General features: G+C 40.0%; 2 protein-coding genes across 10 annotated transcripts in view; one reads left to right on the top strand and one right to left on the bottom strand.

The window, feature by feature from the left end:
- Positions 1–18,734, bottom strand: part of LOC110986932 (plexin-A2-like) — a 32,795-nt gene extending 14,061 nt beyond the window's left edge. The window contains exons 1-7 of one of the 5 annotated variants that reach the window (XM_087135831.1): positions 18,715–18,734; positions 14,154–15,486; positions 13,468–13,659; positions 12,990–13,124; positions 6,485–6,597; positions 4,976–5,111; positions 2,478–2,646 (exon numbers count right to left, since the gene is read on the bottom strand). In XM_087135831.1, coding sequence (XP_086991957.1) covers positions 2,478–2,646; positions 4,976–5,111; positions 6,485–6,597; positions 12,990–13,124; positions 13,468–13,659; positions 14,154–15,341 — 1,933 coding nt within the window. In that variant the 5' untranslated portion in view covers positions 15,342–15,486; positions 18,715–18,734. Of the gene's footprint in view, positions 1–2,477; positions 2,647–4,975; positions 5,112–6,484; positions 6,598–12,989; positions 13,125–13,467; positions 13,660–14,153; positions 15,487–16,503; positions 17,178–18,714 lie in introns of those variants that run through there. The other 4 variants (XM_087135832.1, XM_087135830.1, XM_087135833.1 and 1 more) reach the window with 4 other exon arrangements.
- Positions 18,735–19,523: 789 nt separating this feature from the next.
- The window catches only part of LOC110986460 (plexin-A2-like), an 80,391-nt gene continuing 77,965 nt past the window's right edge, over positions 19,524–21,949 (top strand). For all 5 annotated transcript variants that reach the window (XM_087136186.1, XM_087136190.1, XM_087136189.1 and 2 more), the window contains exon 1: positions 19,524–19,754. The gene's annotated coding sequence lies outside the window, so the exon portion shown is untranslated. The remainder of the gene's footprint in view (positions 19,755–21,949) is intronic.

Here is a 21,949-nt window from a genome sequence, read left to right as displayed (position 1 = left end):
ATTCTTACAGCATACATGGTTACTGAAATTTGGTAACAATTATTTTCGTGTGAAGTCATGGTTCCCTCCACAATGATAAATGACGTTGGCTATTGATAACCAGCAGTGCCCCCATGCCCTGGGGTCTCGTTCTGAGTGGTTGAATAGACAGTCCAAATGATCCATTGTTCAGGTGATGTTAGTTGCTGCTCTATCTTGCCCTTTGTGGTCTGAGAGTTGTTTGAGTTTGCCTCAGTGGAATTCAAACCCACAGACATCTTAACCACTGAGTTTGTTGAAATCAGGTGTTTGGCTTGAATGAAGTGCTGTACTAGGTACTTCAATTACGGGCGATTCACAATAGTGCGCCACCAAGAGTTTGCAACACGTTGGACAATCACAACGGGCAAAATTTGTCGACCCTTTCCAAACGCGCATTGGGTCGACAAATTTTGCGCACTATTGTGAAACGGCCGTATTTAACTTTACATTAGAGATATTAATTTAATACTAGGTTTTGCCTTTACACTCACCAGTATATCCATAGTGTAAAGGCAAAATGTAATATAAAATTAGCATCCAAGATGCAAAGCTAAAGTAGTGCCATAAGAGTGTTAAACTTCCTCAAGCTCTTCTCCTGTATCCATGGAAACGACATCATTTGTCAAGATGTAGACCTATAATACCTTCCCTTTATCCACTTCCATCAGCTTTCCTACATCGATCGGCCATCTTGATAAAACATATCTTCAACAAGCAGCTAGTGAAAAACTCGAATCAGCACAAACAATTCTAAAGCTTATCTCCAACTTTAACTTTATCTGTTATAGGGTGAATGAATATTTCAATTAGCTTCTCCAGTTTATCAGTCATGATAATTTTTATTTACAAGACAGTCAAGTTGAACTGAAACAGAGACAAGCTCTCCATTTGGGGGAACATGAGAGAATTGAAAGCAATAAAATAAAATTTTGTTACAAATTTAACATTTGGTTACATGGATGATTAATTCAGAATAAGTGATAACGTGCTCCTTAACGTTTTAAGCCACGCTAAAAATCCTAAATAGTCCGGCCCCCTTGCATTTAAAAGTTTACAATTCATGAAATGGATTCAGGGAACACAACTGAAAATGAATTATTCATAAAAAAGTCAGTTAACCTTTGAATTCAAAATCCTTTGAAATCTATTGAAAGGTTTGGAAAGTTTGGAAAAATTGGCAGGTTTCATAATGTATACATGGGGCTTGTATCCTCCTCGGTTGAATTATCTAGAGCAGATGTACATGTATCACTGACTTTCAAGCCAGGGAAGGTTTCTAGGAAACTTGTATCCTGGACATTTGCTGGGGAAAAAATGACTGAACTGCGATAATACGACCTGGTAAGCCCATTAAGTAATCATGTTACTGACCATAATTAGTTGAGGGTTGCAGGTTTCATCTGGTTTTCTTTCATTCGGTAAAAGTGCCAAGAATTTGTGGGAATAGAGATATAAACCCAACATCACAAACACATTGAAGGAAGGAAAATTGGATCATCTTTCCTTTGATTGATACTGTCTCACGACACAGCTGCAAGGAAACTGCACTGATGGGAACCATAAAGCAAGATATATGAAAAGCCACGGTGGAAACCTCATCACGTGTTCAGTGTGGTAAGATGATTATCAACTGAATACTATCATATTCTTGATGCCAACGACACACGTGGTGGGAACAATGATTTAAGCCTGTCCAAGGTAGCGGCAGCCAAAAAATGCTGACCTTTGGGCTATTTTCAGGATCAACTCAGTATCAACTTTCACAGCACCAAGTTTTTTCCACAAGAAAACAAAATCTCCCATACAACTACTGACATTTCTTGAATGAGAATTCAGCGGAATACAAGATAACATTCTGAAATTGCAACTGTAGATGTACACGGTCAGTCACTTGAAAAGAAAGTAACACCATTAGAGAGGCCTGTAGCGGCACCGTGCAAGGATATCTCTTTTGAGTTATGTGTGGTTCTGAAAAGAACCGGGACATACCACACAAACTCCAAAAGTGATATCCTTGCACGGTGCTACCGTAAACCTCTCGAACTTGCCACCTTCACCATGAAAAGCTTCAAAGCTCATGTAAGTGTAGTAACCAATAGATAGGGTTTTTAATTCTTGAAAGGAGTAACCTTGAGTTTAGTAAAACATCTGAAAACTGATACAGAAATTAAAAGGGGATCCAGATAAAAACCAATGAATACATTGTATGGGTGCCAATGAAAAAAAGAAAGAATTTTTTTTATTTTCCAGCTATGGCCAGAAAGACATTTATTTCACCAAGACAAGCCCTGTATCACTGATATTTTTTTGGCAAAAAGGTTTTAAATATCCAGACTGAAGAATACAAAATCTTGAAAAAGTCTAAAAAACTGGGTGTGGTCAACAAAAAACCAATGAAAACGTGCTTTAGGCAATGAGATTTAACTATACCTCCATGCCCCTCTTTTTTTTTTTACCTTGGACTGCCGGAAGCTGGTCAAGGGGGGGTGTGTAGCAGCGGACCTTGGAGGCATTGTTGGCAAAATCCAACGTGGCTGGCTGCATAGCGAGATCCCCAAACTTGCACTTGTAGATGAAGCTGCTGGCTGGGTCCAGCTGGGGTAGACCCCTGGTAGTTAGTGTCAGCTACGCGAACAAAAAAAGAGAGATTTACGAAAATATGGGGTGTTAGCTACGTGAGCGAAAAAGAGATTTTCATGATGTTTAGTTGACTTGTTGACGTGAGCCATAGTAAGTCACATCAGCCTAAAGAAAACACCAAGAGAATTTTGTTGGTCAGACATGTGGTTAGGCATCAAAATTTGAAGACAAAAGTGAATTTTACAACTCTATTTCTATTATTTTACAATCTATTAAACTGTACATTCACGAACTTTGGATTCCCTTTACCTAACATGTACAAACAAATGAAAAATAGTGATACTTGGAAGAAATCAAATGCTTTGAAATATAAGTTCCAAAACATAAAAAATGTGAAACTATCATAAAAGACTGATCTGAATGGTTGACAATATAGTTGTAACTTATCACACAGAAAGAAATAAAACAAGAAGAGAAAAACATCTTTGATGCGACATTCATACACTGGCAACAAACCACGAGAGCTGCGGCAAATCATGGAGGCAGGAAAACAGATATCAAAGCCAGCAAACAGGCACCACTGCAGCTAACTATTCTGGGAAAACCTTAAATCACTTATCCGGATGTAAGTTTTTCAACTGAAATTTGAGATTTTCCTTGAATTAGTGTGCCTGGATTTTAAGTGAAAGTTTGGTGGAATTCCTAAGTGGACTACACATGTATGTAACTGCATAGAGGCTTATAAATGTACTTCAATGGAATACGTAAAGAATGCATGTTTTCATTACTTTTCTATTTGGATGGAAACTTTTAACAAGGGTCATCATAGGGGCCTACAAGGAAATCGTTTGTCACAACAAAATGACACAAGGAAGTGCAAAGGATGTGTGGGTGTGGGATTCTAATATCTCATGGAATACTTGGCTTTCTGACTCCAACTTCTTTCTACACTTTTAACTATTCAAAGGCAGACTCAAAAAAATGAACAGATTATTCCACTTAAGACACTTTTTGATCATCGCTCCATACTGAGGATGACCCGTGCATGCCGTTTGTACTGACATAATGCTAGCACGCATGTCATGCACAGGTGCATGGACGCGGGATCTTGGGCCGGCCGCAAGTAAAATTTCGTTCAACAGGGCGACCCCAAAAAGGGACAGAGCGCATGCGCGTGCACTAGAGGGGGTACTGGTATTGATGTGAATATTGGGGAAACCCCTTTGTGGTCACACTCGCAATGTACATGTAGGCCAACTCCACGCATCAACAATGGAGCTCCGGATATCAATTGTTTATTTACAGCCCAATTTATACCGAGGATTTTTTTTTTGTTTTATGGAAAAGGGACCGAGAGAACATGCCGACTTGAACGAAACAATGGCTTATAGAGGCCCACTTAAAAATTATCGATGGAAATGGATCAACACACGATCGGTACTTTTATCAAAAGGCCAACTTACGAATTGCACGATGCCGTCTTGACCAGAGTTTTCCATAACCATTTAGCAAACAGTAATCATTTTAAAAGGATCCCCATTTCATTTAAATAAAGGGATAAACACTATTTATTATATTTTAAACTTATTTAAGGGGCTTATGAATCCTTGAATTCTAATGGGAAAGGGATACAAAATCTAAGCAAGCATTAAATCAGAGGCTGGATTCGCAAGGAAAAAATCGTCTGGGTAATTGTAATCAATTAAAAATGAACATTACAATTTTATACAGGGAACGCGACAAATAACAGCAGCATGATAACGCCTTTTATTGAAGGGGGGATGCATAGTGTACAAGAACTGAATAGCTTACAGGCCTACTCATGACATGACTGGTTGTCAAAAATGCAAATCAAAGGTTTCCAACTTGAATAATTGGCCTTGGTGCCCCCTTGAGCTGGCCTGGTGCCCTGTTGAAATTTGATGAAGGTCAAAGTGGCCTGCCCCGAGATGAGGCCTGCATGTTCGACGATTTCTGGTTTGCATGGTTCCGTTTGGCAGTTTGACTGCAGCACTATCTGTGAGTGGGCCAATACACTGGTTTGATTAAAGGAACTGGAAGCACCAATACTTTAAAAATGGTGCTGCTAATTTTCTTTGGGGGGAGGAGAGAGTTGATTCTTTAATAGATGAAAAAAAATTGAGAATCTTTTTCGGAAAAAAAATTCCATTCTGCGCCCCCCCCTCACTGAAACCCGACTATATCACTGAATCAAACTTAAAATCAATGAAATTATCTTCTCCCTCATGATTCTTAATGATTCAAACGTCTTTTGCAATTTTGATTAGATTGACAACTAAATGACGACAAATGAGGGGAAAATCCTGTCTAGTCCACCTAGAGGTGCCATATTACCCTGGCGATCCTCAATTACCTCTTGCGTTCCGCTGCTGGGTGTGTTGGGCGGGTCCACAGATAAGATGGCAATGCACTGGTCCAGCTTCCCCAGCCAGCGCAGATTGGAAGGGTCCTCTGACCCGACGCACTCGCTCTGACTCCGTCTTGTGCAGCTACAAGGATTCAACGAGAAAGAGAGAAACATGAGAGTGTCTCGGAGATTAAAAAGAGAGGAAAAAGATGAGGTCAGAATCTGCCAGGCTCTGTAAGGATCTTTTCTACCGAAGTGAATCCTAAAAGTAAACACTCCCTCCAGTTTTCTTTCTTTTTCTCTGGCCCCCTCTTTTTTCTGAATTTTTCGGATGCGAGGGATATGACATCAGAGGTAAGTTTGGGGAAATTCTGTGACAGAAAATAACTGGCATTTCCTGATGTTAAATATCGAAACTATAAACTCAAAGAAAACACAACTCAAAAACAGCATGCTTTCATAACTGATTCCCCAGTCAGAACTCCTACATAATTTTCCCTCAAACCAATACAAGGGAACGATTTTTATTTATCTGTCTTTCGTTTGATTTTTTCATCCACTGATTTTTTCCCCCTGGAGTACATGTAATCCAATCTGGTAGTACCGTAGTATCGAGTAGCTGTCTGCTATGTACCGTAGAGCGCTAGACAGGACAGGAACCGATATTTTATTACCATACACAAGGTGACTTGAAACACAGCCTGTACACTTGGCATGTTGCCCATAATGGCAGCAAGTAAAAAGGGGTCAAATGCAAGCATCCAACCAAGGCTGATGATTCTGAAGTAGTACTGCTAGGCAGGTGCATTGAAAATGAACATGTTAAGTATTTAACCGTTATCAGGAAAGGCTGTTTCAACCAGTTTAACTCGTGCACATCAGAAGCTGGGTCTTTCCGTATTAAATTTTGTAAGGTGTGAACTTTATAAGATTTTTTTTATTGTTGGCATAATTTTTTAAATGAATGTAATTTTTTTGCCTTCTGAGGTTGTTTTCAATAGGTTGCCTATCTTGACTACTGCTGGTTACATGTACGTGTACACCAGCAATCCCATCCGATAGGCAAACATGTACACATGTGCATGGTTTGTGGTTTTCCTTTGAAATTTTACATGTACTGGCTTTTCTAATTTCATTTTTTACACTGAGTTTTCCCCTACTGCATGTATGACATAAATGCAGGTTTCCTCAAACAATTTATCCAGTTTAAGGATTTACAACTGAAAATTAATTCCTCTCTCAATTAAAATAATTTTATTTTGAAGGAATCAAAAGTGCCAACTCTTTAGGAATAGTGCTACTACCTTTCAGGGGAGGGGGAAAAAAACCTTTGACAATCATTCAATACTAACAATTCCCTGAAACTAAAACCTGTAGCTCCCCATGATTCCGAGTATTTTGCAATTTTAAGCTTCACTGCACAGAAGCTAAATGTTACACTCAGGGCATGAGTACCGGTCCTGGTTTAGGCTTCTATGCTTGTCTGAGTGGGAAAAAGACCGAGTGGAAATTCACCTCTTTTGGAGGGAGCACCAGCCGCAGTAGGGGTCACCGACACCGTTGCCGATTCCCAGGCAATCCTCACAGGTTGTGTGAGCGGAGCAGTCCTCCACAGGAATCTTATGGATCTACAGCAGACCAAAATGCCAAAATAGGGAAGTAGAAATAACTACTGTCCTTTAACACCTTTCCTGAGCATCTGGCTTGTGCAAATATGTATTTATGTAAAAAAGAGTGTTTAAGTTTTGTCTGAAACCTTCCAAACCCAAAACTGTGTGGTTCATGTACATCATTGGCAACATTAACATTTTTACTTGATGAAGTACTCGCATGCCAAGCCTGATGTTTACACTGGCTGGGGTGAGTCCAATGTCCATGCATGTGACTCGGAAATTACCAGTGGAATCTGGACCCCTACGTATACTTAGCCTCACTGAGAAGCATCATACATCTGTCTACATACAGTACATGTTCACATACAGGTATATATTGTGTGGTTGAGCGACTACGATAAATATTTGGATACAGCTTGGTTTACTGCCCTTCAAACTATTGAGGATAAGCTGCAGGGTACCAGTGTACTGAAACCTGCACTTGGCTGTGGAAAATATTCTTTTCCATTGAAAATACTGATAGTACGTTTTTCGCACATTGGGACGACAATTCAAGGATGCCAGCTCCATGTATGTTCTTGTCCAATGTTCACAGCATGAAAATATGGCCAGCCTGAGAGAAACCTACATGTTAACCTACCCTGTCAAGGTTGGAAACTGGCCAAACGTCTGACATGAAAAAGCCTAAAATCAGGCTTTCACCTCAAGACTGGCATGTACACAAAAATGTGTCAATCTACCTTTTTCTCGTATATAAATCAAGAAGATGTCATTATTATCAACATTCACTTGCAGGCCTACTTTGAAAGTATTTTGAAAGGTCTTACATAAAAGAAGTTTTGTAAATTTCTTGTGTGGATTAGAAGATACTTAAAGATGAAAAATAATGATAAAAAAGAAAAAAATCCTAAAACTTAATTTGAAAGTATCAGCATGACATTGCCCTCTAATCTGCATATAACCCCTGGTCTGGGTAGACTTGCCAGAAGTTGCCAATTCTTAACCAAGCTGGACTTGTAGAGTCAGAAATATTGGCCTGCAAACACTATAACTTGCATCAAGTATCATGTGACCCTTGATGATGATGTCATCATGGTTCTAGGACCACGTTATATGAGTGTCAAGTTGGGACTATTCACGAGCTTGCAAAGGAAAATCCTTTAAAGAAAAACTTTCTACATGGTCAATGGAATGTACTGTACAACTGAACTCGCAGGGGAAAAAAGGCAACAAAAAACACCTTTGCCAAAACTATATTTATATTCATATCGAAACCTTGGTGTATATGAAAACTGTATCATTATTATTATTATTTAGAAAAGCAGAAAAAATGGGGGGAAAATCGTGAAAAAAATCTATGTTTGCTTTTGGAAACAGCTAACAAGGAAATAGTTGAGAAATTCTAATGCTTAGTGTTTATAGCATGTCATACTAGTACATGCTAGCATCATAAGTGCTGCATATACACGGTGACATGAGTAATGTGTGTCTGGTATAGGTCATTTCCAAATTACCTGGCTATGGCTTGATATTGTATAACTCTATTGGAACCATTAGACTTGTGCATAATTTCAAGCTGCAGCCAAATAATTCAGCTGTGGCTGGAGGGTGTGGCTTTGACTGTGACAGCTGCGTAGCTAATTATGATACTTTCAGCTTTCAAGAATACATGATCATGTAAAAAGGCTGTACACTTTTCTGTACATGTACGTGCATATTCGCCCGACACAGCCATGAAATAGCTAGTGAGCACACTGCTTTTACAACATGACTGTAGTCAAGTCTGGCAATATTTCAGAGCCCCCAAAATAATGTTTTCTTATTTTGAATTTATCTCATTTTGATTTCCCTCTTCCAAGGAAACTGGTGGTTTATGTAGAGAATGCAACAGTAACACTAGAAGTGCATTAACCATATATACTAATCTGTGAGCATTTTGGCACATCTACAAAATCAAATCTATATCCCACACATAAATGGAATTTTTCTACCTTCAATGGATTTCAGTGTTCCCTATTCTAATGTTGGGCATGTGGGTGGAGAATACCAACAAGGATGTTTACATTATGAGTCCTTGCCCTTGTTACAGAGTGGCATGATTAAGAACAACAAAAAAATTGCAAGTGGGACAAAAAGGGGGCTTGTTTGTGAGGGCCAGCTTACAGAATTCATCTTTGTGAGAATATAACGAATAAATGTAGATAGATTCCGACACGAGGCAGTTGGGTCAGCCTTTATTTTTGAAAGTCAACCAATTCTGGGACATCTGTTTGTGATCTGACATAATTTTTCAAGCAAAATACATGTATATACTCCCATATATCCGTACGTGACGATGAAGATCCACATGTACAACGGGTTAAAATTTGTAACAGTAGAAAATTACAAGCCAAGGAAAATGAAAGAAAATGGCCAATCAGGAGGCTCTTCAACCACAACTTCATTCCTGGTACCAGTAGTTTCAACTTCCAGATAGTATGTACATAAAAGTGAATGTCAAATTTGTTAACGTTAGCTCGACTGAAATGAAAATTCATGTTGATGTCATTTGATTTTTATATTTGTCCAAATTAGTGATGTTATTCAAATCACATGTTTATTCCTTCCCTTTGTGTTTGTACTTGTGGTTCAGTCTGCACTTGAGTAAACATTCCCTGGGATGAATATCCTCTTTCGTTTTTCCACTAGCTTCCCCAACAAAAGCTACATGTACCTACATTGTATTCACGCACAGCTGTAACAATGAGGCCTGCTCAGATTTGGTGACTAAATCTGTCAACAATTCATGACCTCCAATACATGTGCCCACGACAACCGTTATTCCAGGAATACATGGTACCCGGTACATGTTTGCTGGGTGCATCCAGAAAGAGAATCCATGATGTGCATGTACATGTACATGTACATGCAGTCTGTGCAGAATTTAAAACAAGGGTAGGAGAGACATATTCATGTATGTGTCTGTAATCCGCAGACAATGACGCAAACTTTTAAAAGGTCCACGAGATGAAATTCTCTTGGATTTCCTGCAAGTCTCTACATGTAAGTTTTAAGAATAAAATATTTCCATGCTTCTTTCAGACAACTGATGTGGGTGCTGTTGCCTTGAAATCATTCCGAGGAAGGTACATGTATAGAGATTCTGTGAATAAATTGTGACCAATGTATCAACTTATTTGAAACAGCTGTGCAGGAAATTCCTGCCCAGAAAAGACAGTGGGATTTTGAAGTTTTGATGCTCGTGAAAATACATGTAGAAATTCATTAGTGTGAAAAGCACAAATAACGTACCAAACTCCTTTCAATATGGCCAAACAAAAATTGACAGTAAGGCCATGAATGGGACATATCTGCATATTGCTAGACAAAATTATAAGCCTATACTGCACTGACCCTTTAAATGGACATCTTTACAATGCCACATAAATATGTCCTGTGTTTAAATGTGACAGTCAAGATTCTTTGAGTTACATGCAAATGGACCCCTTTTACACAGCATGCATACTCAAGGGAGAACACTGTCATGGAAGATGCCATCCGGAACATCACTCAGCCTCCCATTATGGAAGAGCTAGACGAACTGCCTTCTGTGCGAACTGAGCAAGGCCACCGAGTCGCTAGCCTGCTAGTAAAGCCCCAGGAATTGACCTCCAGAAGTCATCAAGCTTGCCAGTAAACAGAGCTCCCTCTACAACCACCTGTACGAGCTTCTGCTTCAGTGCTGGGAGGAAGGTGCTGTACCTCAGGACATGCCGGACACCAGTATAATCATAGATAAAAACAAGGGTGTCATCAGGAGCAATTGCACTGGGGCACATCTCTCTTCAATACTGTGGGCAAGATCTTTGCTCGGTTGGTCTTGGGCAGACTGCATCATCTGGTGGAGCGAGTCTATCCGGAGACTCAGTGCACCTTCAGGGCCAAGAAATCCACCATTGACATGATCTTCTCTCCGAGACAGCTGCAGGAGAAGTGTAGAGAAGAAAGACAGCCATTCCACATTGCTTTCATCGACCTCACCACGATTTCAGTTTAGTCAGCAGGAAAGGTCTCTTCACCCTCCTGGGGAAGATCGGTTAGTCCTCCCAAGCTTCTTAGCTTGACTGTGTCACCCAGTCAGAGGACAGGATCCATCTCCACACCAGAAGCGATGGGTCCTCATCAGCCTTGCCCACCTGATGAGAGCAAAGACCAAAGCGCAGGCAGTGCTTCTCCAGAAACTGCTCGTTGGAGATGATGCAGCACTAGTATCACACACAGTCAATAAAATACAATTACAATCAGTCTAAAAAAGACCGACATCATGGGGCAAGATGTCACTCCATTCCCAACACTATTGGAAGATTCTATCTACCTTGGTTCAATCATCTCCAGCAACCTGTCTTTGGACTCTGAGCTGAGTTCTTGCATAGGAAAAGCATCAACAGCAATGCAAGAGAGTCTGCCTCTTGAGGATTCACCTGTTCAGCCACAGCAGGTGCTTAAAATCAACCACTGATGACTGACCAACTCAGGTGCAACTTTATTGTCTTCTGAGACTGACGGATACCATGAACATGAGCGTCCTTAGGGCATGTTTGTGCACAGCAAGGTACAAATACTTGATCAAGTACCTGTTAATCTGCCCAATTTGTCAACTTAAAGACCAACTCCAACGGTTTTAAAAGTTTGGAAAATTAACTACTTTTGTGTTTAGTATGTGATAAATCACATATTCATTACCAAATCATGCCTATATTGCATCTGTATTTTTTGTAATTTTGCTGAAACCTTGAACGGTGTCTTCGAGTTTTATGAAAATTCCCACAATCTGACCCCTGGCGGCGCTGTTGAGAAATGAAATTTGTATGATGTAATACTGGAGAAAACATTGAAACTGGTATCCATAGCACGACTGGTGCCGTTACAAACGCACATGTACATAAACATGGAGCTACATGTGCATGAGCACATTCCAATGAGAAGTCTGTGCCCTTTTCTTCATGATTTACAATAATGCCAAAATCCTGCGTCATTGGGAGATGTCAATTTTATGGAATATTTCTTGTACAAATTGTCCAATTGGCGTGCACATGGCAAGCCGCATGCACACAGACTCTTAACCAATCAGAATCGATTAAACTGTCTTCTATTCAGGTGCCAGCATGTAATTTACGCAGCGAGCGTGGTCACTTCTCAGCGGGCATTATCAAATGTTACGGTTAAGTTGCACTGACGTTGTTTAATAGGAGACTGTCTGAGGTATTTGGGTTATTCCATGAGGTTGGGGCACAATTTGTGGTGGTGTCCATTGTCACATGCGTTCCATAAAATGAACAGCTATTTCCCTGCATACGGATTTCCAATTCTACATCTTAGCAAGGCTGAATACAGAGGTGTGTGTTATTTTTACAGAGTAAATGACCTACTCTACAGGTCATGACAGGTGGTAAAAGTTACCCATGTAACAAGGACACCGTCACAAATTGTGCCCCAACCTTATGGAATGACCCATTTATGAATGAGTTTTATGTTGGATTTGAGACTGGTTTCAAGACCATTTTTTGCTAGTCTCAGCCTTGGTCTTGGTATCTGACTCGTCTTGGTTAAATTTACTAGTCTCAAATTCAAGACCACAAGTATGCAGCACATAATCACTAATTAGATACAAGGTACAAGTGCATCTCTTACCTTCATCTAAAATGTACAATTGACAATGAAAATTCCTTTGAACCTATACTCAGAAACAAAACATTGGCTGTCCTTGTCTGATATGATATTACACTTCAAGCTCTTTGCTACAAACTGTGTTATTTATTATACTGAGTTCTCAGGAACGTTTTCTTCTGCACACTATGTGCAATCTCTGCATGAGCTAAATACCGTGGTAAACACTAGCAGTACTGACGCACTACACTTAGCCACCCATTGTGTTAACTTTTGTGCCAAGGAACTTGCTAAGAAATTTGTGATTTATTGTGCTAAGCTCTACGATGAGTACTCTTCTAAGTATAGCTGAAGTGACGAGTCATGCGATGAGCTAACCCAAGGAACTAGGCAAGTATACCTAGCCTCGTACTTAGGACTGTACCGACTCTTGTCTTAAGAAATGCCTTATTGTTGGTGATCACTGAGCTAAGTGCTCTCCTGAACACTGTGCTTAGCAATCTTCTCAACACTCTGCTCCGGCACCAAAATACTGCACTAAGCATAGCCTTATGCTAACCACATACTGTGCAAACTGCCAAAAATTTTTTTGCTAATCACAAAGCTAAGCACTCTCCAAAATACTGTGCTCCAGCAACTAAGAATTACACTTTAGGAACCTTTGTGCTTACACAGCATCATGCTAAGCACTTTTAGCTTACTCCTGTCTTAAGAACTATGCTCTTTGTTGTGCTACGCACAGAGGTAAGTACTGCCCTTACCTTCCGTTCTGTCATGAAGTAGATGAAGTTCTTATCCGGGCTAAACTTGATGCCATTCCTGACTACAGGCCGTGATTCATCAAGTATGGCCTCCTCCTCGTACAGCACAGCTTCTGTGGGTGACTTGAACCACAACTGCAAAGCAAGCGGGTGAACTTCATATAAATATGAGAGAAAGCATAGCCCAGGATGGCATTTTCACTGGGAGGGGGGGTAGGGAAGGGGACGGCAGATGGTATGAAGGACAAAACAAAATACCCCTCCGAGTATCTGAAGCTCTGGTATATTTTTTCGCCTAAGCAAATAAATGTGTTTCTCTTTTCTTTTATTTAACATTTCTGTTTGGAATATTTTCAAGTTCTTTATCAATATGAAGTTATTTCTCTGTCTCAGCTTTTGCAACAAGTTAAACCTTGCAGTTTCACTGAACATGTACAAAGATGTAATTTTGAGGATGCATGGGGGGGAAGTATTTCACCTTTTTCAGATGGCCAAGTTGATCTCCAAGGAAGATGACAGTCTCCTCAAGATGTGCAGTGACAGCGATGGCGGACAGAATGGAACTGTCGGAGTAGATTGCCTCTGCTGCAATGGGTGTGTTGCCACCAAGCGGGGAAAAGAAATCCTGTCGATGGCAATACTCAGTACCTTCTGCGTTGATTGTATCCACCTGAAATTACATGTATATTGAAAGGCCCAGGGAAATGGACCCATTTCCATCACTAGCCACCGTCATCTGCCACTGAGAACAGTGTCCATTTATGTGCACATATTGTGATACTATCATTTTATTTATATACAGATTTACTGTACATGTGTTTAAGTTACGAAGGGGCTTACTTTATTTAGTAATGACATCATTGCCTTTCAGTGACACATTAAATGCTGGTACGTACAGGTGTCTAAAATACACCCCTGGCACCCTGCAGGCTAAAAAAGCTTGCTGTTCCTTATAATACTATGATTTTTCATTTCAGGCATGTATACAAACAATTAGATCCAATATGGATGCTGTTTAAGTAAAAAATGTGTTTTCAAGGAGTTCTACGGGTGTAATTATGAAAAATATGGCTAATTGGAAAGCTTAAATGATATGAATGCAGGAAAATTTAACATACATTAATGTACACGTACATGTGGACGTTAAGAATAAAATCAACTTACAAGAGCCCAGAGAGGGCTTGCTTTATCAGCACATTCTGTGTTAGGAAGCCAAGGGATCTTGGCATTACTTGTCTTTCCAAGTGCACATTCCTTCGTTCGATTGATGAACTGTTCGTTGATCTTCTTGATGGCATACATACAGACGGCTGATAACTCTGTGGGTTCCTTCTCATTCACTATTGACTCGGAGAAAGTGACAAACAAAACCCTCTCGCCAACCTCCAAATCACTGTTTGATGCCAAGGCAGATCCAATGGTAGCCACATATGCTGACTGTGCAACGTTATAATTGGTTCCATCTTGCTGACACTTTAATGGTAATTCTATGTAGGAGTAATATGCTATGTCTTGTTGGCAGATTCGGGCAATTTTGGTGTAAAAGATGGGTTCAATAGCCTCTGGGTCTTTTCGCTGTATGGCTACAAAGTAACTGAAATTTGTATTTGAAAATCCATACAGGTAATCAATATTAAATGAATTGGCAGTAATAAAATTCTGAGGGATCTTTATCTCTGATTTCAGGAAATTCTCCTGATCTTCCAATATTTCAAACAGGTCACTACCACTGTTTGTTTCTGGTAATACTCTGGTGGACAATGTTGGAACCCCAACGTCAATCCACTGTCCGTAGGAAGTGCCCACATACATCACATCTGTGCCTGTGGGTCCTGGGGCTATAAAAGCAACTGATGTTCCATCTGCAGTGTTAGCAGCAATTTCTTGATAGCTGTCATTACCAAGAAGCCCCAAGTCGGTGAGCCTCCTGATGACACAACTTCCCTGGTATATGCTTCCACAGACAAACAAGCGGTCCTCATTAATGACAAGGAGCTTGTTGATGTTGTCTGTTGTGGTCCTTTCATGCTCACAGGGCTGAGGTGGAGCAATACACTTAGGATTGTCTTGCCGAGGCCCAGTTTCGACCATTGCATCAATAGCAAGATCCCCAGACAGTTTGTAGAGCCGATTGACAGACCCAACATACAACGCACTGGTGTTCTGATCAACCAGCATGTTCTTTAATTTGATGAGATTGTTCTCTGGCTGGTACAATTCCTCAAAGAAGGGATACTTGTCGGCTGAAGTATTTACTACTGAAACCAGTTGCCATAGCAATAGACACCTGGCAACTATCTGAGCAAGACGTTGCATGCATCCTGTCATTCTAGATGCTGATGTGTTCTCCATGGTTCCTATGATGCACGTTGTGGAATTTCATACAGCTCAGGTCAAAGTCAGCAATGGTCAATTTTCTTTTATCTGAATTGCTTTACCTTCAGAGCTTTCTCAGTAGGAAAAACGGCGAGCATCACTCAATATTTACTTCTGTAGTCTTAAACAATCACACAGGAAAAGAATGCATGAACATCTGCAAGGTTTACTTGAAAAAAATGTCTTCAAACATGTTCGGCATAGTTTATATTTAGAGTCATACTGCCACAAACAATGCATGTACTTGTTTTTTTGTTTACAGTTTATGCCAATGATGGACGACATACAAAGCACATGTCTATAGTTACATGGTGTGACATGTGTATCAATATGTGGAATGATAACAATGTGTATGCGAAGCACAAAGCCCTTAACAGTCGTCTGTGGTGAAATCTGAGGCAGTTTCTGACAGCTTTATCCAAACTTGTTTTTACCATTTTTCAGACGTCATTCTGAAGTTTAAAGGAAATGAATTAGCTTTACCAAGCTGTACAATCAAATGTTGGTCCACATTTTCACTCTGCCGCAACAAGAAGTGGGAGGGAGAGGGGACGGACTAGCTATAATTCCTCCCACTTCAAAGACAGGAAGGGCGACATGTTCCCCATTCCCCACTGATGGATTCCCATAGAGTTAGAACTTCCAACTTTGGACTCATTTTATCACTTTCTACTCTATGGGATGACAGAGCGATCCCCCAAAAACATGTCGTCAAATATGGTTGGGTTGGAATTACTCAGCCGGTGCACGAGCGTATGGATATGGCTTCGTATCTTTGAATCCCTGCTTGGAACTAACTTGCTTATGAACAAACCAATCAACCCCCTGTATGTTCAGTTCTGTTGTCTAATAATTATGGAGTCTTTGAACAGTGGCAATACCAATCAATGTTGGAAATTTAAAAGAAAAATGATGGCCACGTACCCTGAAATTAAAAGCCCCTCCTCATTTTCCCCCCAAAAGCTGGACACTTAACATGTTCAAATTTTTACATGGCCCAACATATCTTGAGGTATAAGGCCTGTATAAAATTCCTCATTAGAGGTGCACATTTCACAAGATACACTGTGCGTATACCAAAAAGCTAGTTACATCATGGTTACATTAACAAGTATTGGCCAAATGTACATGTACTTACCATTCAGTATTCCACAACTTGTGCCAAAGTTACTTGACACAATGTAAAATTTTAGACAGGTTTCCGTACACTCAAATGGCTGGAATTCTGCAAACTTGTGAGAGTGACTTGAGCCAAGACAACTTCACGCAGTGAGCCAACACCCAACATCATAATGAAAAAGTGCAGAAGTATTTCTGTGCTTGTTTACCGCAGCATACTGTGAGGGGTTAATGGACGTGCAAAAAGAGAGCCCTCTACGTCGTCGGCAGCAAACTGTATAAATTAACACATTTAATGTACAAATAGAGGGCTCTTCACATGGCACTACTGCTACAATCCCACACAGCGACACAGTCAAAGCAAACTCCTCACAAATTGTAATTTAATTTCACCCTGTTGACATCAGGGAAGGGGACTTCACCTAAATTTCCTTGCAAACGGTGCAGATGTTCTGATTTGCTTAGCACAGCTACCGTAGATTCTGGCTAACCAGCATTTGTCCAGCATAGTAATGTGGTCCAAATTAAATACTGATCTACTGTCTGGCTGCTGTTTCTGGGGTGGGTTTCACACCTCTGCCAACAGGTGGATTGTTGGAGCCTGGGTGTGATCCTATATGCCATGGTGTATATGGACCATGGATGCCAATGCAAGGAGAGACTTTAAAGGACCGCCCTCAAGAGCCAGAATGGGGAGGGGGGCAGTTTTTAGACATCCTCATAATGCATTTTTTCTGTGCCCAGCCTTCAGTGTTCTTGACTGTTAAACAACTTTTCAAGAAAATGTTAACATTATAACTTAGACCTATAAAACACAGTGATTAACCATACACATACACCACTGTGTCTGAGACAATATTGCCTAGACCAATACATCCATCATGTATGTTCAGTTTCCTCAATGGGAGTTTTCTTTCTTGTATCAAGTAAATAACAGTGGAAGCAACAGTCTCCAGTGCCAGATTTGTTGCACTGTGAATGGGCCACCCCTAAAACAATAACATGTACACGTCCATGTATATGACACACACAAAAAAAGGGGCCGGACATGTTAGCAGCGCTTCCCAAGTGGTTACACTATTCAACACCCGCACTACAAATATTTACAATGAGCCAATTAGCATTTCAAAAAAGCAACGTCTTTTGGGAACAAAGCATGTGCACACTATGTGTGCCCACGGAGCTATGCCCTTACAAATCTGTTACTCCCTTTTGCAGTCAAAAATGGACGGAACAAAATTAACCTGTCAGTTGAGACATTAAAATGGACAGCAAGAAGTCCAATGCACCGACAACAACCTTTGAGGAGAACGGAAGGGTACATTAAAGATGAATTTTTACTTCAATTTGGACTGTCAAATTTGTGCTGATGTTCTGAGGTTGACTATGAAGTTCTCCCTTAACAATTCTTTTGATGATCTAACTACTTATTTATGAAAATGGTCAAAATTATAAATCACAATTTCCCATTTCAAAATTGTTTCCGAATCTCTACTTTTAAACTATGCCATCCGTACATGCAGGGGAATGGAAAACTAAGTGTATTCATTTAAGAGTCATTTCAAATGCCATAGCATCCCAGTTGATGAACATACTTCACTTTACTTCATTTCATCTCTTCTCCTTTTGTACCCAATAAAATACAATACATAGAATACTTAGAAGAAAACAAAATTAAGAAAAGAATATTCATAGAAAATAACACAGTTACTGCGGAGACAGAGATGCAAGAGACCCTCAGAGGATATTTCAGCAGAATTCCAAGCTGAACTTCACAGATTTAAAAAAAAATCATGAACTTGAAGAGTCCAGTTGAAATTGTACACCAATGTTGACTTTTTAAGAAAGGCCTACATGTAGTTTCCGCTTTTGAGAAATTTTCCCATTCCTAATAAACGATAGTTGTGGACTGATATATACATGTACCTTGTAAAAAGCTGACCAACAAAATGTCGAGTTATGCTCAAAGTGAGAACTACCGCGAACCATGGTAAAAAGAAGAGTGTACGAACCCCCGTGCACAACCCGACACCATGTGACCCTTGTCTGGAAAAACTAAGTGTTTTCTGAGTAACGCTTCAGAATTTCCTCAGCTAAATTTCACTTTTAAGGACATGTATATGAAACTCTTTCCTCGAAGTTTCATTAACTTTGTGAAAGTTAATGGTTAAGGAATGTCCTCAGAATAGCCGTCAAATGGCCTCGCACTCTCCTTGACCTTGGGCCTTACCTTTGGGGTTTTGACTGAAGGCGAAAACTTTTCCAACCCTCCGCGCGCCCCGCATACGTGCTAGTGCGCCAACAGCATGCACGCGAGCGCGCGAATGACGTGACTTTAACGTTACTTGTATGTACCGTCGCGTCGGTAGCCGCCGCAGAAGGAGTATACCGCCCTCTCTTGGAAAAGCGCTCGTGAAATGAAAGAGATATTTAGTTGCATAATAATAACTCGATTAAAAGGTGCGACGCGACGCGAAAGGGTATTTTCCACATCACATTCTGGGCGATGAGGGATGAAAAAATTGAACCTTTTCGTTTCTCGAAAAATCCCAATCTTCCTTCAACCCCAAAACCGAATATAGTCACTGCCCTGTCAATCTGCTTGCCCTGAAGAAGGCACTAAATTACCGAAAGCTCGGCAATCACATATTTCAGAGAACTGATTTCATATTATATTCCTGTAGAAAATATTTAGTTTGCTTTGACATTTTACTGTTCATTCCCCCCAAAAATGTTTTGTGGTAGGTATGATGATTTGCATTAGAATAAGTACATCAAATTGAGTCTGAGCATGGAGGAAAGAACACAGTGAGTGTACTGATGAGGTGGACAAACAACTTGTTTCTAATTCTACACCCAACGATAGTTTGTTCACCTTTAAAAAGAGAGTGGGTACGGTGTCTCGAAGTACTCGTTGTAAAACATATAAGATCTGCGCAAGCTCAACAAGCAAACCGTCGATGGTTCCCGTTCACCAAACAACGCTAAAATGCATACAATGGACACATAACCAGTGTCAAGTACATTTCGCAAGATAGAGGTACGTGTAGGTTACGACACAAGTAGTTACGACGTGCATGCATTGAGTGCAGAGCGCTATCAACGCGTTATCGATGCGTTGTCGGGTCGGATATTCTTCTCGCAGCTGTCCAGCCGTTTGGCGTCGTTGAACAACCAACACAGGAGCGGTTTACAGCGTTTTCAGGAAACTAAATATGCGTATTACCCGGTCTCCAAGAACTGAAATAAGTTACTTTTCATCGTCATAGGGTGAGTTTGAGACATTATGAGGTCTTTGAATTTATTTTAGAAAAAAGGGCTGAACACTAGTAACATTTGTATTGTAACAGTCACAACCCGTGACAATTATTTTTCACCAAGCAAGGGCCCTTTTCACTCGGCTTCTCATGATTTTGTGAGTTTGTGCTAAAAGATAATTGACAGAAGCCTCTCCTTCTAATACCTGAACCTTTGCAGGCTACACCTCTGTATTGTACATCATGTTGTAACCGAGTTAGCCACGGCCGATATGATAAATGAAGCCTTGACATCTTGTAAACCCCTAATTGACTTTTCATGGCATTGGAAAGTTTGATAGTGTTGAGTGCAGACTTGGTAGTGGGGTACATTTTACTCTCATAGTTTGGAACTGGTACGTGCAGCTTGCAAGTTTAGAATTTGCGTATGCTCACTTTTCATGCCAGAAAATTGTGCATACAACTGCACAAGTTCAAACTTGTGCAGAACAGGGAGCATACTTTATGCAATAACCTAAATAAGAACTTCCGATGTGATAAGCACCATTTTTGTTTATTACTCTAGTACGAACAGTTTCACTTCATAATGTGTGCATCAGCTTAAACAAGTAAGTTTAATAGAGCAGCACATGTTCTGTGCACAGTTCTTGATACAGCGGATTCACAATTATACGGGGCACAGTCTGTTTTTATATTTCAAATAAGACCAGTTTAGGCCAAAAAAGAAAAGTCTCCGATTTCTGGTCAGTGCGTGCGTCGACCGTAGACCTGTGCGTCAACAAATAGAAAAGCTTTTTATTTGCTATAAAACAATGTCCAAAGGCTGCCAAACTTGGTTGATCTACTGGAATCTTGTTACTGCGTAATTTTAACACATTTTTGACGGGATACATATGAGTAATATGTACAGTAAAGGAGTGCCTCTTGTTCTCCCAAACATTTAGTCGGACACTCTTTGTTAGATGATGTCATTTCTGTATTAAACATTTACATCTGGGAACCAAACAAATGAGATGGCCTCAGGTCCTGTTTAATTGTACACAGGACTGCAATGGAAATAAGATAATTTAACATTTTTGCGTTATCCTTACTATTTCCACTCTTTGGAATCTTTGAGTTTGCTTTTCTTTAATTTATTTTTTTGTAATAATATTTTTTGAAATAGTGAATAAATCAAATCATGTATGCTTTTAAAGAGTTAGAAAGTGCAGGGCTCAGTCTATTTTAGTGTTGTTAGCGGCCAGCATAACATGTGAATGCAGTCACAATGGAGATCGCCCGTTATACATACATGTACATGAATCTTATTTCTAGAAAAAAGTGAGGGTGAAAAAAAAATCCATGTCGCCACACCACTTTTGGATCCATCTCCTGCCAGAAACCGGAGACTTATTTTTGTTAGCCAAAAGTTACATGTATGACATTTTAATGGGGTGTGGTCGTTCAGGGTTTGTAAAAAAAAGCACTTCAGCAGACGTCATTCTTGATAAACTTTTGAGACCTACTTCAGAGTGATCATTTGCAAAACAAATTTCTCCCCCGGTTTGTGCAGCGTGAAAAAGCCCTCTGTTCTGTTGGCCAGCAGACAGATGACCTCTCATTCTCATTGGCATTGTGAATTTTCAGAAGAAAAGTAAAAGATATTTGTGAATCGAGATAGTGAAAAGTTTGTGCCCCAGCAAAATTTTCACAAAGTTGCCAGTTGGCGATTGTGCACCTTTGCACAAATTGCGATTGGCATGTGCCAACTTGGCAGAGGTTTCTGCAAGGCGCTGTGGAAAAAGTAGCTTGATGAAGTTTTGTCAAAGTACGGAGTACATTTGTATTTTTAACTAGGAAATAATTTAGTTTTGAAGTGTTGTCTGTTAGACTGCCTACTTCAACCGAGTGGGAAATTTCAAGCTAAGCAGAATTTCTTTTAACAAATAACCTGATTGATTTTGTCCAGAACTATAAGGCAAATGAACATCAGAAAAAAAGGGGAAAACGTGTTTACACCATACAGTAGTTGAAAAAGGTATGTCCACAATTTTGTATTCAGCCAACATTTGGTTAAAAGACCCAAAATTTGCAAGGCCGTGTAAACATCGCATGTCAAAACTTCTTTCACTCCTTGAACAAATTTGTGAACCTAATGGTCCGTCAAACTAAATTGCTGTTAAAATCTTTATTAAATCAGAAGTTCTTTCAAAATAAACAAGAGGTTGA

The sequence above is a fragment of the Acanthaster planci genome, linkage group LG04 (assembly GCF_054643075.1).
Source record: "Acanthaster planci isolate LZ-2023a linkage group LG04, COTS_SCS, whole genome shotgun sequence".
NCBI lineage: Eukaryota > Metazoa > Echinodermata > Asteroidea > Valvatida > Acanthasteridae > Acanthaster > Acanthaster planci.
The sequence above is the reverse complement of the archived record's forward strand: the minus strand, read 5'-3'. Positions and strand labels throughout refer to the sequence as shown.